At 44.7% G+C, this 16,774-nt stretch overlaps 3 protein-coding genes across 5 annotated transcripts; 1 reads left to right on the top strand and 2 right to left on the bottom strand.

Annotated features, from left to right (window-relative positions):
* Window positions 1–291: 291 nt before the first annotated feature.
* On the bottom strand, window positions 292–2,205 carry LOC136674163 (dentin sialophosphoprotein-like). 2 transcript variants are annotated; one of them, XM_066650049.1, is made up of 4 exons: window positions 2,086–2,205; window positions 1,772–1,849; window positions 816–1,586; window positions 292–440 (listed from the first exon to the last, which is right to left on the bottom strand). In XM_066650049.1, the coding sequence occupies exons 1-4, from the start codon at window positions 2,138–2,140 to the stop codon at window positions 430–432; spliced, it is 915 nt and encodes a 304-aa protein (XP_066506146.1). In that variant the 5' UTR covers window positions 2,141–2,205; the 3' UTR covers window positions 292–429. The 2 variants fall into 2 exon arrangements, 1 of the variants encoding a protein (XP_066506146.1); XR_010796003.1 differs by having other exon boundaries at window positions 322–440; window positions 718–1,586.
* Window positions 2,206–3,712: 1,507 nt separating this feature from the next.
* LOC136673318 (uncharacterized) lies at window positions 3,713–9,747 on the top strand. The gene is made up of 6 exons (XM_066648723.1): window positions 3,713–4,861; window positions 5,075–5,135; window positions 5,219–5,342; window positions 5,458–5,599; window positions 9,283–9,449; window positions 9,648–9,747. The coding sequence occupies exon 1, from the start codon at window positions 3,713–3,715 to the stop codon at window positions 4,364–4,366; it is 654 nt and encodes a 217-aa protein (XP_066504820.1). The 3' UTR covers window positions 4,367–4,861; window positions 5,075–5,135; window positions 5,219–5,342; window positions 5,458–5,599; window positions 9,283–9,449; window positions 9,648–9,747.
* A 940-nt stretch (window positions 9,748–10,687) lies between these two features.
* Window positions 10,688–16,113, bottom strand: borcs5 (BLOC-1 related complex subunit 5). Of its 2 annotated transcripts, none has more exons than XM_066649531.1 (5): window positions 15,808–16,113; window positions 14,537–14,625; window positions 14,134–14,277; window positions 13,473–13,630; window positions 10,688–12,380 (listed from the first exon to the last, which is right to left on the bottom strand). In XM_066649531.1, the coding sequence occupies exons 2-5, from the start codon at window positions 14,592–14,594 to the stop codon at window positions 12,153–12,155; spliced, it is 588 nt and encodes a 195-aa protein (XP_066505628.1). In that variant the 5' UTR covers window positions 14,595–14,625; window positions 15,808–16,113; the 3' UTR covers window positions 10,688–12,152. The 2 variants fall into 2 exon arrangements, with proteins under 2 accessions (XP_066505628.1, XP_066505627.1); XM_066649530.1 differs by having other exon boundaries at window positions 10,689–12,380; window positions 14,537–14,612.
* Between the last annotated feature and the right edge of the window lie 661 nt (window positions 16,114–16,774).

Here is a 16,774-nt window from a genome sequence, read left to right on the forward strand (position 1 = left end):
CAGTCACATTTGGGTCCATGCTGTAATTTCTTACCGTTTGTACTACATCAGTAACTCAAACAATGTTGCACTGGGCTCAGTATATCTAGCTAACCACAAGCCAGCCTGTTACACTATGCTCAGCAGGGTTGAAGTTCTCTGGTTAAAGGAATCCAGGTTTGAACACACACAGAAATTAAGGACTGTCAGCATCTTCTTTTGAGAAGTGCGGTCAGGTGTAGAACTCCTGGGAGAAGTAGTAGCTCCTCTCCCTGAATTCAGGATCAGGAGTTTAGCCCGATTTATTAAACTCAGCACAACCAATGGACACTTCAGTAAAGACACCACAGAGATGTCTGTCAGGGAAAATAAAGTTTATTGAGAAGCACAGCAGGGAGATGGAGCAGCTGGAGTCCATGTGCTCATGCACAAACTTCACACCACAGTTCTTCAGACGACCTCTGCAACAGAACAAGACACAGCTTTAGGACCTCACTCCTCCAGCAGAAAACAACCTCCACATTACATTAGGTTCTCCCTCCCAGACCTGGAGTACCCTCCACTAGACTGGAACATCTCAGGGGAACCTCCTGAAACAGATCAGAGCTCAGTTCAGGAAGATCCCCCTACTGAGATCACTCCATACTCCCTCCATCTGAGAGAAGAGCTGAAGTGAGGGTCAGCAGCGCTGGAGGAGACCACCCCAGTACTGACCAAACCCTCAGAGGATGTCATTACCACCACACTCCACTCCCTCTCCTCCAGCAGTGACTCCCACTCAGATCTCTCTCCTTCACCTGGACCTCAGTGTTTCAGAGCGGGATTAGGATCAGAACCTTGCTCTGAGTTTGGAGATCCTTTCACATCTGGTCCAACAGAGCCTTGCTTTGAGTCTGGAGATTCTGTCACATCTTGTTCAACAGAGCCTTGCTTTGAGTCTGGAGATTCTGTCACATCTTGTTCAACAGAGCCTTGCTTTGAGTCTGGAGATTCTGTCACATCTTGTTCAACAGAGCCTTGCTTTGAGTCTGGAGATTCTGTCACATCTGGTCCAACAGAGCCTTGCTTTGAGTCTGGAGATTCTTTCACATCTTGTCCAACAGAGCCTTGCTTTGAGTCTAGAGATTCTTTCACATCTGGTCCAACAGAGCCTTGCTTTGAGTCTAGAGATTCTTTCACATCTTGTCCAACAGAGCCTTGCTTTGAGTCTAGAGATTCTTTCACATCTTGTCCAACAGAACCTTGCTCTGAGTCTAGAGATTCTTTCACATCTTGTCCAACAGAACCTTGCTCTGAGTCTAGAGATTCTTTCACATCTTGTCCAACAGAACCTTGCTCTGAGTCTAGAGATTCTTTCACATCTGGTCCAACAGAACCTTGCTTTGAGTCTGGAGATTCTTTCACATCTTGTCCAACAGAGCCTTGCTTTGAGTCTAGAGATTCTTTCACATCTTGTCCAACAGAACCTTGCTCTGAGTCTAGAGATTCTTTCACATCTTGTCCAACAGAACCTTGCTCTGAGTCTAGAGATTTTGTCACTGCTTCCTGTCCAGCACCAGAAGCATCAGTCCTTTTCTCCAACAGCTTCTCCACAGGACTACGGGCTCCTGGACACAACACACCTCTCGTTACACAGGGTCAGCAGAGTCAGACAAACACCAGACACTGAGAATCAGCAGGACATTAACATGCCACAGCTGCACAGTTTAGCACCCCCTAGTGTCCCACTGTGGTTCTGCTGCAGCATTTACACAGAGACACACCCTTCAACTAATAAGATCTAATAACTCACCTCTGTAGCCCCTGATCACTCTCGACAACTGCAGCCCCTTGGCTCGCACCTGCTCAGACTCAGCTGGAAAACACAGCACTGCAGAGAGACACAGACATGAGAACAGGAGCGTAACACTAGGAGAGAAGCCCCCCCAGCTTTGAGAGACAGACCCCCAGCTGCTGAGACAATTGTCTAACCTTCTCTGATTCTGAGAGGGAGCTGTGGTGGAACTACTCAGAACCTCCAGCTTCTCTCAGAACAGGAACTGAAGGGTGGACCACCCTCTCCTTTTTTTTTTCTAAAGACATGGGCTCTGAAGGATGTGGACTTACAGTGAGAGACGAAGGCCAGAAGAAGAGCCACCACCAAGAGCTTACACTGAACCATGATGAGAATCTGAAGAACGCACAGAGCAGGAGGAACACACTGAAGAACCTTCCTCAGGAGCGCAGTTAAATAGCAGCACTGAGGGGCCTCAGGTGGACTTCATTAATCAGACACACAGCGCCGCCTGCTGGAGAACACACACAGTCAGCAGACTCCTGCAGGGGGTGCTCTCTCCACACTGCCTCCCTTTTCTTTTTAATTGCTGTCTTTAATTCTTCAGCAGCTGCTTTTATGAATGTATTGAAACAGATTTAAAGTCTAGTTGGATTAAGATTGGAAATTGGATTTTTCAAAATAGATATTTAGTTTTTAGTCTTTAATCTGGATTCTTTAATCAAATCTTAACAGGATTCAAGGCTACAACCAGGTTTTTCACAACTTTAAGTACAAACCTTTTGATAGTTTTGATAAATACCAGGAGGCTATTGTCCCACACTGAGAGGAGGATTAAAGCTGGACAGATTCTGAGGACACTCTTTGTACAGAAACGTCTTGAAAATAAAACTGTTACTTAAAATTGACTAAACATTTTTACAGTTTACACACACACACACACACACACACACATATTCACTCACAAATGCACACACACACACACATACTCACTCACAAATACACACACACACACACACACACTCACTCACAAACACACACACACACACACACACACTCACTCACACATACTCACTCACAAATACACACACACACACACATACTCACTCACAAATACACACACACACACACACATACTCACTCACAAATACACACACACACTCACTCACAAATACACACACACACACACATACTCACTCACACATACTCACTCACAAATACACACACACTCACACACACGCACTCACACACATACTCACAAATACGCACACACACACACATATACACATACTCACTCACAAATACAAACACACACACACACACACACACTCTAACTGTGAACATCTGTGAGGCAGTGTCGTGCTGCCCTCTGCTGTTAGTTTGAGGTTTTGCGGTTCTCTCTCGCATACATTTATTTATACTTTCAGCAATTATTCAGTCGTTTAATGGTTAATCGGGTCATTATGTGACTGCCTGAAAGTGAGCTGCAAATTTAAAAAAATACCCTTTATTCCCATTGCTTAGTGGAAATTATATTTATTGCAGTAAATATACGGATTAATAAAAATAAATTAGACATTTTAATATTAATAGATATTAACATTAAAATTGAATCCAAAGTACATTTAATTAAATCAAATATTCGCTAGATTCACCCTCTTAAGAAAAAAAAAAAAGCGAAGATTCCAAGGTCCCAGACCATCGACCACGTAAGGACATGACTATGACGTCACAGAGCACGAGGCGTGTGTGTAAACGGTGCTCCTGCGGAACGCTAGTAATTGTAACCAGACTCTTCAGGTGAGTGGACGGATGTTACAGTTTCTTACCACACACTCTTTTAAAAGTAATACAAAATGAGGAGTTTTATTATTCATCTTTTGTGATTGAACGGGAGAACTCCTAAGAACAATAGACTGCTTTCTGTTGCAGAATAACTGTATTTTGTCATTGCTGAATATGAACCCGAGTTACTGCCAGCAGCATCTCAGCTCCATCATGAGCAGCAGGTTCGAGGAGCAAAGGAGGGCCCTGTGTAGGAGACTGCAGGATGAGACCACCTCCATCCACCAGGATAGACCTCAGAAGGCTAGGGAGATGAAGCAGAAGTTGGCCGGGCAGGAACAAGCCCAGAAAGAGATGTTCCATGACCTGCTGCAGATGGACAGCGAGAGGAAGGAGTTCACTGCTGAGGTTCTCACGCGCTTCCGCTGTGAAGAACAATGGAGGTCAGATGGAGACGAGCAGCTGGAGAGAAGGAGAATGAGGAAACAGATCACAGCGACTGAGAAGTTTCTGAAAGAGGCAGACCAGATGAAACTCAAAAATGAGAATCTTAGAAAAGCTCTGAGAGAAGAGAGAGGTAGAAGGCTGAGAGCAGAGGAGAGTTTGAGGGAAGAGAGAGAGAAACAGCAGAGGGCCTTTCAGAAGAGAAAGAAAGAGGAGGAGGAGGAGGAGGAGAGAAGGAATAAACTGGAAGAGGAAAAGATACGGCAGGAGGAGCAGGACAAGGCGCGAGAGCTGAGAGAGGAGGAGGAGAGTGAGTTAAAAGAGGAGTTAGAAAAGCTGAGAGATGCTTTGAAGGAAGAGCGAGATGAAAGGAGGAGCGTTTGAGGGAAGAGAGAGAGAAAGTGCAGAGGGCCTTACAGAAGAGAGAAAAAGAGGAGGAGAGTAGACAGATGGAAAAGAGAAAAATGGAGAAGGAGAAACAAATGGAACAGAGAGTGTGTGGTCCACGGAATGGAAAAGAAATGGAAAAGAAGAAGATGAAGGAGGAGCAGGAGGAAAAGGAGAGAAAGGCAAAGGAGGCCCTGGTGAACAAGGTGCTGCTAAAGAGGCAAAAGGAGGACGCAGAGCAGCCCGAGACGGTGAAAGGTCGCCTGGCAAAATTTGTAAGGATGACCTACAGGAGACTATCGGACTTCTGCAGGCAGAACGATCTGAATGACCCGTTCCAGCAGCACCGACGGGAATGCAGAAGACTGGCTAAAGAACGAAAGAGGAAAGAGGAGGAACTTATGCAACAGCTCCTGTTGAGGAGGTTGTTGCAGCGGTCCAAATAAAGAGAACTGCTCCCCCCCCATAAGTCAGGCCCGCTTCAGAACAGAGGTAAGTGTTTCCTTAAAAAAAAACAGGAAATAACTTATAACTGCTGTAGGAACAAAACTCAATTTAGTGCTCAATTTTCCATTTTTCAATTTTTGGCTCGTTATCATCATGATTTTTTTTAGTTTCACAAAACACGCTTTTTAGCACAACATTTGTAAATAGAGTTATTTTGTCATTTGATGTGTATTTTATTGTCATTGGGGCGTATTTCAGGTGATTGGACTGCCTCCCACTGAAGTTCTCCAGAACGCTTACAGGGGGCAAGTCTTCTTTGGTGAGCACTTTATGTGGGAAGGTCCAGAATTTGTCATGATCACAGGCAAGGATATGGTATTGAGTGGTCTTCTATTTTTGCAGATTCTGAGGGAAACCTTTCTAGGCTAACAAAGAGCACAGGCCGAAATCCCAGCTCTATAGATCTGGAGGATGCTTTGAAAACCAACGACGCATTCTTCTTACATTTTATCAAAGGCTGCCTGACGTAAGTGATTAGTGAAATGTTCAATTCATACAAATCCTGTCTGCTGCTTAATGCTTCCTGTCTGGGTTAATGGAGCATGCGTGCGAATTTTTTTTTTTCCCCTCAACGTCTTTAGGTGGGACCCTAAAAAGCGCCTTACACCAGAGCAGGCTTTGAAGCATCCATGGATTCAGGGAGGCACCCTACCAGCTGACCCTGAATCCATTCTGTAAAGAAGATGACTGGATGCCACAGAAGCACAGACATGAACCTTTCATGTAAGCTTCCCACTGATGTCATTTTAAAAGAAAACCCTGGAACAAACAATCTAACTAATACAAGCAGTTACAGGTGCTTTAGCACAGAGTTCTAGTCCTTAGGAAGCATTGGGATTAATCATTTTAAAACCTCACACACTTTGTTTATCCAAATGTATTCACTATATTAATGGTAACTTAAATGTAACCTGATATAATGGTATTGAACTGACATCACAAAATCATCACGACTCGATATAATTGTACATTTCTTTTTTAAGTCTGTTTTTCTGGCTTTATTGCTGCAATAGATTTAGTTGTGAACATTTTTCAGATGAAACATGATGTAATATTTACACACTTAGTTAAAGCCAGTGGTGTTTATTAGCATTAATATTTTACTCCTTTTTTAAATGGAGTGTTTTTGATATTTCAGATGCTTGGACTACCACCCACTGATGTTCTCAGGAGCAAAGAAACCCAGACCTCCCTCTCCCCAGCCACCGACTCTAGCTCCTCCGGGGGTATACCGAGGCATTCCCAGGCCAGTCGAGACATATAGTCTCTCCAGCGTGTTCTTGGTCTGCCCCGGGGCCTCCGCCCTGTTGGACATGCCCGGAACACCTCTCCAGGAAGGCGTCCAGGAGGCATCCGAACCAGATGCCCGAACCACCTCAACTGGCTCCTCTCGACGTGGAGGAGCAGCGGCTCCACTCCAAGTCTCTCCCGGATGTCCGAGCTCCTAACCCTGTCTCTAAGGGAGAGTCCAGACATCCTGCGGAGAAAACTCATTTCAGCCGCTTGTACCCGCGATCTCCTTCTTTCGGTCACTACCCAAAACTCGTGACCATAGGTGAGGGTTGGGACGTAGATTGAACGGTAAATCGAGAGCTTTGCTTTTCTGCTCAGCTCTTTCTTCACCACAACGGACCGGTACAGAGCCTGCATTACTGCTGACGCTGCACCGATCCGCCTGTCAATCTCACGCTCCATTTTTCCCTCACTCGTGAACAAGACCCGAGGTATTTAAACTCCTCCACTTGAGGCAGGATCTCACTTCCAACCTGGAGAGAGCACTCCACACTTTTCCGACTGAGTACCATGGACTCGGACTTGGAGGTACTGATCCTCATCCCTACCGCTTCACACTCGGCTGCAAACTTGTCCAGCAAGAGCTGGAGGTCCCGGCTCGATGAAGCCAACAAGACCACATCATCTGCAAAAAGCAGACATGGGATCCTGAGACCACCAAACCGGACACCCTCCGCCACTTGGCTACGCCGAGAAATTCTGTCCATAAAAATTGTGAACAGAACCGGTGACAACGGGCAGCCCTGACGGAGTCCAACTCCGACTGGAAACCAGTCGGACTTACTGCCAGCCATACGAACCAGACTCCTGCTCTGTTTATACAGGGACTGGATAGCTCATAACAAAGAGCCCAGTACCCCATACTCCCTGAGCACCCCCCACAGAATACCCCGAGGGACACGGTCGAATGCCTTCTCCAGATCCACAAAACACATGTAGACTGGTTGAGCAAACTCCCATGCACCCTCCAGGATCCTAGCGAGGGTAAAGAGCTGGTCCTGTGTTCCACGACCGGGGCGGAATCCGCATTGTTCCTCCTGGATCCGAGGTTCAACTATCGGTCGGACTCTCTTCTCCAGTACCCCCGCATAGACCTTACCGGGGAGGCTGAGGAGTGTGATCCCCCTATAGTTGGAACACACCCTCCGATCCCCCTTTTTAAAAAAGGGAACCACCACCCCAGTCTGCCAGTCCAGAGGCACTGCCCCCGATGTCCATGCGATGTTGCAAAGACGTGTCAACCAGGACAGCCCCACAACATCCAGAGCATTGAGGAACCCGGGGTGAACCTCATCCACCCCCGGGGCCCTACCGCCAAGGAGTTTCCCTACCACCTTGGCCACTTCAGCCCCAGTGATAGACGAGCCCCCCCCCGGGGTCCCCAAGCTCTGCTTCCTCTGCGGAAGACGTGCTGGTGGGATTGACAAGATCCTCAAAGTATTCCTTCCACCGTCTGGTGACGTCCCCAGTCGAGGTCAACAGTTCCCCACCCCCACCATATACAGTGTTGGTGGAAAACTGCTTTTCCCTCCTGAGTCGCCTGACGGTTTGCCAGAAACTTCTCGGAGCCGACCGAAAGTCGTTTTCCATGTTCTCACCGAACTCCTCCCACACCCGAGTTTTTGCATCAGCGACCGGCGAGGCTGCGAGCCGCTTGGCTCCTCGGTACCTGTCAGCTGCCTCCGGAGTCCCTTGAGCCAACCAAGCTCGATAGGACTCTTTCTTCAGCTTGACAGCCCCCCTCACCCTGGGTGTCCTCCACCGAGTGCGGGGATTGCCACCCCGACAGGCACCGACAACCTTGCAGCCACAGCTCCGTTCAGCCGCCTCAACAATGGAGGTCCGGAACATGGCCCACTCGGACTCAATGCCACCAGCCTCCCCCGGTATGCAGTCGAAGCTCTGCCGGATGTGGGAGTTGAAGATCTTTCTGACAGGTTCCTCTGCCAAGCGTTCCCAGCAAACCCTCAGCACACGTTTGGGCCTGCCAGGTCTGTCCGGCATCCTCCCCCGCCATCTGATCCAACACACCACAAGGTGGTGATCAGTTGACAGCTCAGCGCCTCTCTTCACCCGAGTGTCCAGAACATATGGCCGCAGGTCAGATGATACGACTATAAAATCGATCATCGAAATGCGGCCTAGGGTGTCCTGATGCCAGGTGTACTTGTGGACACCCTTATGTTTTCGAACATGGTGTTCATAATGGACAAACTGTGACGAGCACAGAAATCCAATAACTGAACACCACTCGTGTTCAGATCAGCGGGGCCGTTCCTCCCAATCACGCCCCTCCAGGTCTCACTGTCATTACCCACGTGAGCGTTGAAGTCCCCCAGCAGAACAATGGAGTCCCCAGAATGAGTGTTCTCCAGCACTCCCTCTAGGGTCCCCAAGAAGGCATGGTACTCTGAACTGCTGTTCGGTGCATAAGCACAAACAACAGTCAGAGCCCTTTCCCCAACCCGAAGGCGCAGGGAAATTACCCTCTCGTCCACTGGGGTAAACCCCAACGTACAGGCGCTAAGCTGGGGGGCTATGAGTAAGCCCACACCTGCCTTACGCCTCTCACCCTGGGCAACTCCAGAGTGAAAGAGTATCCAGCCCCTCTCGAGGAGATTGGTTCCAGAGCCCATACTGTGTGTCGAGGTGAGCCCAACTATATCTAGTCGGTACCTCTCAACCTCGCGCACCAGTTCAGGCTCTTTTCCCACCAGAGAGGTTACGTTCCATGTTCCAAAAGCCAGTTTCAGTAACCGAGGATCAGAACGCCAGGTCCCCCGACCCCGACCACCACCCGATCCACAATGCACCGGACCCGGATTACTACCTCTCCCACAGGTGGTGGGCCCATGGGAGAGTGGACCCATGTATCCCCTTCGGGCTAAGCCCGGCCGGACTCCATAGGTGAAAGTCCGGCCACCAGGCGCTCGCCAAGGAGCCCCTCCCCCAGGCCTGGCTCCAGGGTGAGGCCCCGGTAACCCTGCTCCGGGCAATGGAGGCTGTGTCCTCGTTATTATCTTTTTCATTCGTGTCTTTATGGATGGTGATGGATTCATACAAAAAAATAGCCAGATGATTTGATTGGTCTCTATATGTTACTCCTTTCTTAGCTGAGAAGCCTCCGTTTAATGGCCCAGGGAAGTCCAGGATGGAGACCTCATGCAAACTGAAGCTGATTCGTCTCCCGCCAATAGAAGCCTCAGCAGTGAAGCAGAATGAAATTTGCATGTGTGTTTTGGAAGAGCCACCTTGCCAGTTTGTTGGGGTTTAAGGAAAGGTAGGTTACCGAGACACAATTTGACGTTTCATGGGTGGTATGAGTGTTCTTCATTGTTCATGGGATTGTCCACAGTGTGTTACATGTTCAGAGAAACTTGAGGCGTATAACTCATGGCCTATCAAGAACACTTAGCACTCTAATTGTAAGTACCTAGATGTGTTACATTCAGTAAACTCTGCTGATGTGTGTTTGCAGGTTACTCCAGGACTGTGCCTCAGCTGTACCCACCAAGATGCTCTGCACAGTGCTGATATTCATAGACTTATTAATGAATGACATGTAAAATATTTCCAACAGATGATAATAAATTGTGATTAAATAAAAACAAATAATATAAGGATTTGTGGTTATTTTGCTGAGATATTTTTGACTAAGCAGTGTGCATTAACACAGTCCTCCTCGTAAACAACTTGGGTTTGTGCAGTTGTGTTTGCAGTGCGTGGTCTTTATTGTAAGCAAATTCACTAATTAGAAGAGGTGTCTGACTACTGTTGGACATTTATCTCAGCGTGTATCCTGTATATCTCGGCGTGTATCCTGTATATCTCGGCCTGTATCCTGTATATCTCGGCGTGTATCCTGTATATCTCGGCGTGTATCCTGTATATCTCGGCCTGTATCCTGTATATCTCGGCGTGTATCCTGTATATCTCGGCGTGTATCCTGTATATCTCGGCCTGTATCCTGTATATCTCGGCCTGTATCCTGTATATCTCGGCGTGTATCCTGTATATCTCGGCGTGTATCCTGTATATCTCGGCGTGTATCCTGTATATCTCGGTGTGTATCCTGTATATCTCAGCCAAACAGCATTATTACACACAAAAGCATTAAACTAGTTTAAAAAAGCAAAAATATTCTAAGCAATTGTAAAGGTTATTACTGAAAATTATTTTCTTTACGCAAATTCCATGCACACCCAGTTGGTAGAGTTCTGACTCCTGATTTTTGATACGTTGAAAAAATATATATATAAATAGCTGAGCAACAGTTGGAATAGAGTCTGTAACTGTAAAACTACAAACTGCATGTACACCGTCACTAGAAACAAGGTGATAGTAATTTTATGGCTTACCGCTGTATAACTCACTTCTGAATGTTCACTCCATTGGTCATGTGACCTGGAGACCCTTACTCACGTTTGGTTTGTGTGAAAAAAGGACAGAAACTGAACTGACACTTCAATTAGTTTTGCAGATGCTTTTTCATCTACTCCTTTACTGAGGTTTAGTGATGATGAGGAAGGATATTGGTCAGTAGAGGACATGCAGGGCCTGCAGCTAGTGGTGGTGGGAACAGGACTTCCTGGTGTTCCTCTAGAAGAAAGGGCAGCAGTATATTCCTTACAGATTTGTGGAAAAAATAGCCTTTAGTTTTGAAGAAGCCTCAAAGGCTCCCACCAACCTACTCAAGTTACATAATGCAGTTTCTGCAGTGCTCCGTCTGGAGTAGGAACGACTTCCTATTATAGGTCAGTGAGGCATAACAATGATGTTGAAGCTTTTAAGATAAAAATGCTACCCAATTTTGCTTTAACTACATATGTTAAAATATTTGTTTACCATTTTATTCTCTCTTAAAATCTGAGTTTCGCTGCATTTTATTATCTGTTGATTAATAAAACTATCACTTTGAATAGACAGCGGTGTGATCTAAAATTGCCAACAGCACCAGACTGAGAACTCTCCACAAGGGGGAACTATTAGTACATGATCAGGTTTAGTAGAAGTCAATCAATGGGAATTTTTTTCAGAAGTTCAGAATCATAAATGAAAATATGCAGAAGTGTGTTCTCTGTAGAGAATGTTGACATATTTCACAGAACAACCTCTAACATTTGCGTCTCTGCTAACAATATATTTTACCTGGGATTACACCAGAAACACCTCTCCTTTCACAGAATATTCTGTTACTTCATATTGGTGTTAATTGCAAGTATTAAAAGCAAAGAAATGGAATTTTCAATTACAATTAGTTAAATTCTGCTATTAGTGTCTGGTAGCTTGTGCTGAAGAGTGATGTTAAAATGCTGTGCCATATTTTAATGCTATTATGCATTAATGTCCTATTTGTTTATTGGAAAAATGAAATATTGCTGGTTTATTCAGATTTTTAATGCTATTATTTTCACTGAGAATTAACGATCTTTTTGCTGTGCCATCCAAAGGTATGGACATGTAAATAAAAAACAAGATCAGGAAAATTGAATCATAATCAACCTACAAGTGCAAAATACTGCTAATATAACCTTAGAGGCTAAGCCATGAACTGCAATTTGATTTAAAATATATTAGTAAGACATTCAGTTTCTTATTTACACAGAATCCTCTCACTATTTTTCGATATTCACCCATTTCTCAAGTCTCACATTACACAGGATTAATATTCTTTATCAGTGAAATGATTCCTGGTGCAGACACACTGAAAGTCCTGAACGGACAGTGGTTGGTCAGTGTAGTGGGTAACAGCATTTCCCTCAACAGCAGACTGGGGTTCGATTCCCAATTTGTAAATTAAACCACACTACAACAATAAAAGTGTTTGGGCACGATTCCTAACAATGCATTAACCTACTTCTGTAACATGATTAAGAGGTTAAGTCACTCTGGATAACGGCATCTGGCAAATGTAAAAGTAAATGTAAATGTCAGTAAGCATCCAACAGCGCTGAACGTTCGGGAGCAGGTATCAAGTGTAGTTCTATTTGAGCTCTGCATCCGGCTTCATGCTGAAGGGCTCCAGACGCTCACTCTCAGGCAGCAGGTTGTTGAGGCGTTCCATCAGAGGCACAGTCTGGTCAATGCCCATTTGGATCCTCCGCAGAATCATGGACATCTCGTTCACTTTCTGGATCTGCTCAGCGTATTTGGCATAGCGTTTCTGTCTGTCCTGCATGATGCTGAAGAGCGTCTCCACAGAAAGGTCCATCTGGAAAGGAAACAGTCTGATTAACCATTCATTAGTTAGTCTATCCAAAAGACAAAGCATAAAAACAATGTCCTGGGATTTCTCAAAAGATCAACTTGTATTTACTTCAAAAAGAGACCTATAAAACCCACAGCTGAAGGCTAAGCTTAAATTTCAAACACACACGAAATCACATAAAATTGGACAAGAATTGCACAAAATGAAATGTTGTTTATCCCAAACTTTTTGCCAGATTATCTACCCAGTTATTAGTAGTCTCCAATTCCACTATTCAGTCTCAATCATTCGCACACAGTGACATCGGCCTCAAGGGTACTTCCTCCGAGACACCGGACACTAACTCACTGCTGAGCCCCTGAACTGAGACAACCTCAACCCTGCAAAGACCACCAGATGATCCTCAGCTCTGAACACACTTTAAATTATTCATATGATTGGGAGGAAACCGGAGCACCCGGAGGAAACCCACGCGGACACAGGGAGAACACACCACACTCCTCACAGACAGTTACCCAGAGCGGGAATCGAACCCACAACCTCCAGGTCCCTGGAGCTGTGTGACTGCTACCTGCTGCGCCACCGTGCCGCCCTCACTTGAAATCATCCATTAGGAAACCTAAAAACTCTGGACTCTTTGAACAAATGTGAGTTGAGAAAGTGTGGATTTACAAACACTGCTGTAGGTGATGGGGTTAAACACATCAGCAACAAAAATCTATCTCTGTATTCATTCTGCAAATCCAAACAATTCAGATAGCCACTGAATTTATCACAGATTGAGTTATGCTATTAGTGGCCTACTACCAGGGAATCATTTGATTAGTCCAACAGTTGATTCATTTAAAAAAGATATATATAAATATATATCTCTTCTATTATCAGGTCATATTTTATATTTTCCGTTAAAACAAAATAATTCTATGAGAAATCTATGTTCCTAGTCAAACTCCTAGTTATTTTGGGGCCATTAGACGCCTTTATTTACTTATTTAATTTTATTGACATTAACGAAGTCATATTAATCACATTACAAGCGTTAACACTATTTAAACAACACATCTCATCCTGCCTTAGAGCACATTGCTGATGTACCTCTTTAATCCTCTTTACTAGAGCGTTCTGGTCGAAGGCCACTGCCTCTGCGCACTGGTGGAGGTGGTCCTGGTAGCGCATGCACAGCTGCAGAACCTGCACAGAGTCCAGCTTCTCCACGGACACTGTGCTAGGAGAGGTCTGTCCACTCAGAACACCTGACAACATCAAAACACAGAACACTTTCATACAAATGATCCTTTTACAAGTCAACGCAATAATGCACAGAATACAGTCAGACATCAAATAACAGAACAATTTAAACATTAAAGTTAGAATATAATATGTAATCACTGCTTCTCCTAAAAACCTTGAGGAATTCAAGGTTGGGCAGAGCTGTGGCCTAATGGTTAGAGAAACTCCAGAAGGTCACCAGTTCGATGCCAATGACTGGCAGAAAAACGGGGGTGCAGGGATTAAAAGGAACAGCAGTGTTTTCTCTACAACATTCACGGCTGAAGTGCCCTTGAGCAAAGTCCATTTTTCAACCACAACTGCTGCCCAAGCGCTGGGGATGGCTACCTTCTATCAATGCTTAAGAAAAAAGCCCCCATGCATCAATATGCAATTTTAAGTCTACTAAACTCTTTTCAAACCACTGGCAATGCCATTTTAAAGATGATCACGTTGAAACAATGCCATCTATAACACATCTTCTTACCCTTCAGAAGAGGCTGAAACGTGGGAATCTCTTGAAGCTTGATGACGTCAGGGTCATTATGGATGTTCCGTAACGACTGTGTTCCTTGAGCAACCACAACTATGTCATCCATTTTTGCTCTGTGCTTAGCTGGTGAAGGGACAACTGCCAAGTAAGTGCAATTAAAATGTGTTAATTTAATAAACCTTTAAAAAAAAAAGACAAAGCCAGAAATGGGTTACTATGCTGATAGATGCTCGAATTTCTACTGGAGCTTGATGAGGAGCTACTCAAACTGCATTGGTGACACTACTACTTAAGTCATTATTATTTCACCAAATTAGTTAACATTTTGATTTGAATACCAATCTGGGCACCGTGAACTATGTGCTGACCTGTAAACAGTGAACATAGCTGAACTCACCAGAAGAGCTGTAGTCTGAATGCTTATGCTCAGCATCTCCACTTTGTTCTGCACCCATAGTTTATAAAGCCTTTGCCTGCAAAACAAGCCTGTTTTGAAATTGAGATGTAAATCTTTATTCAGAGGGATTTAATGCTGCAGTAGCTCACTGTAGAAAAATATTTATTCAGGAACCAGTGAATGCAAATATCTATAAAAAAATAAATAAGTAAATAAATCACCATTTTAGGGACTATCTAAAATCTTCAGTAAACGTTTGCCTGCATATGACAATGTAATATTCATTAGATGGAACGCAGACAATGGGGAATTAATGAGGGGGGAAATGCAATGCTAAAAAGCAGTTTGTATGTACGGCTCCAACATGAAGGAAGTTAACTTCTGGTCATTGATCAAACATCTATAAACTTAAATTTGCTCATCAAAATAACATGTTCAGAAGTTATATCCTAGGAAAGAAGTCCCCTTAGGCCTAAAAGTGGTTTAGATTTTCTCTACACCTTCCCTTCTGTGAGTGGATCTCTGAATGTGCAATCAGACTCCTACTCAGTTCTGCTGCTCATGTGTATCTTGAAAGCCTGGGCAGTGACAGACCTTATGATCATTGTACCTCTGCATTTAACACTTCCATGGCAGTGAGCACACACACACTAGTCATTGTTCAAAGGCACTTCAACCATGGAATTTCACACCAGTCCTGGGGATCAAACTGGCAACCTTCCAGCACCAAGCCCAGTCCTCTAACCATTAGGCCATGGCTGGTTTATGACATCAGAAACTCTGGCTGTCTGAAACAGCCCATTTGAAAATGGGCTTGGACTACTCTAATTTTAAAGCAGAAATGATCCGTCATGGGGCTGACTGCTTATTTTACGCATGATACATGTTTTAGCATATTACAAATCACAGTGCACGTGTATTAACAAGGTTTCAAATTACATTTTCACTACAGGGTGTCTTTAAACATTTGTGGCAGGCCACTGAATTACAAAAGCGTTTTCTGCATCAGAAATTGACTTTACAACCATTTTACTGTATGTAATATTTTTCTTTGTGGAAATATTTGAGAAATATATTTCTTTGTTTACATTAGAAATTAAGAAAACTGAAAAGTCAATCAAGTCAGTCTCATTAGACTGAGTGGGTTTCATACAGCACTAACTTATCCATAAACGCTGCGTTATACAGCGCAGGTTTGAGGGTTTTAGGCCTATGCCTTGTAAAGATAAATACGTATTCCGAGAAGTTAGCACAACTAATGAGTGTCTTACCTAATGCGCTGTTTAATTCCCGAGTCGTGTCTTTAAAAACTGCAGTAAAAACACAAACAAACTCGGTGCTCGGTTAGATACTGCAGCCCACTCTCCAGCTTAGCTTAACTTCAGCGAGACATACAATATGATTTCTTTATTCCAGCGACATTTTCGACCCAGTTACCCCGCCAGATCTTAAATGATAAAATTGTTTTCCATCATTCTTGTGGTCTACGAGCTTTAATCTCACGTTCTCTCTGTATGTTTTCTCCCGCTACCTGCTCTCGCCAGTCGGAGAACAACAGACGCGGAATGATGACCAGAGCGTACAGAGGTGACGTCATTTCACAACAAACGGGGAACGAAAACAAACAAAAACACACACACACACACCTTTCCTTGGAAGCAGTGTTCCAAATGTTGCTGTTGCTGTTCCAAACAAATAAAACAAACCAATAATAAAAAAACATATTAACGACCCGCTCCAGCTATGGATGGCTTTTTGTGACAATGTTATATAATTAAATTAATAAAGAATTAATGAATTAAATGCTTCACAGGGCAACACACACTCACGGACACTTTTGAGTCACCAATCCACCTACCAACGTGTGTTTTTGGACTGTGGGAGGAAACCGGAGCACCCGGAGGAAACCCACGCGGACACAGGGAGAACACACCACACTCCTCACAGACAGTCACCCGGAGGAAACCCACGCATACACAGGGAGAACACACCACACTCCTCACAGACAGTCACCCGGAGGAAACCCACGCAGACACAGGGAGAACACACCACACTCCTCACAGACAGTCACCCCAGAGGAAACCCACGCAGACACAGGGAGAACACACCACACTCCTCACAGACAGTCACCCCAGAGGAAACCCACGCAGACACAGGGAGAACACACCACACTCCTCACAAACAGTCACCCGGAGCGGGAATCGAACCCACAACCTCAATATCCAAACAAATTGCAAT

This window comes from Hoplias malabaricus, chromosome 17 (genome assembly GCF_029633855.1).
Source record: "Hoplias malabaricus isolate fHopMal1 chromosome 17, fHopMal1.hap1, whole genome shotgun sequence".
NCBI classification, from domain to species: domain Eukaryota; kingdom Metazoa; phylum Chordata; class Actinopteri; order Characiformes; family Erythrinidae; genus Hoplias; species Hoplias malabaricus.

Coding starts and splice junctions, on each gene's coding strand:
- LOC136674163 (XM_066650049.1), bottom strand. CDS start 2,140: ATGGTTCAGTGTAAGCTCTTGGTGGTGGCTCTTCTTCTGGCCTTCGTC. Junction 1,850..2,085: donor TCTGGCCTTCGTCTCTCACT/GTAAGTCCACAT, acceptor GTCTCTCTGCAG/TGCTGTGTTTTCCAGCTGAG. Junction 1,587..1,771: donor AGTGATCAGGGGCTACAGAG/GTGAGTTATTAG, acceptor TGTTGTGTCCAG/GAGCCCGTAGTCCTGTGGAG.
- LOC136673318 (XM_066648723.1), top strand. CDS start 3,713: ATGAACCCGAGTTACTGCCAGCAGCATCTCAGCTCCATCATGAGCAGC.
- borcs5 (XM_066649531.1), bottom strand. CDS start 14,594: ATGGGTGCAGAACAAAGTGGAGATGCTGAGCATAAGCATTCAGACTAC. Junction 14,278..14,536: donor TTCAGACTACAGCTCTTCTG/GTGAGTTCAGCT, acceptor CTTACTTGGCAG/TTGTCCCTTCACCAGCTAAG. Junction 12,381..13,472: donor TAGTAAAGAGGATTAAAGAG/GTACATCAGCAA, acceptor TTTCCTTTCCAG/ATGGACCTTTCTGTGGAGAC.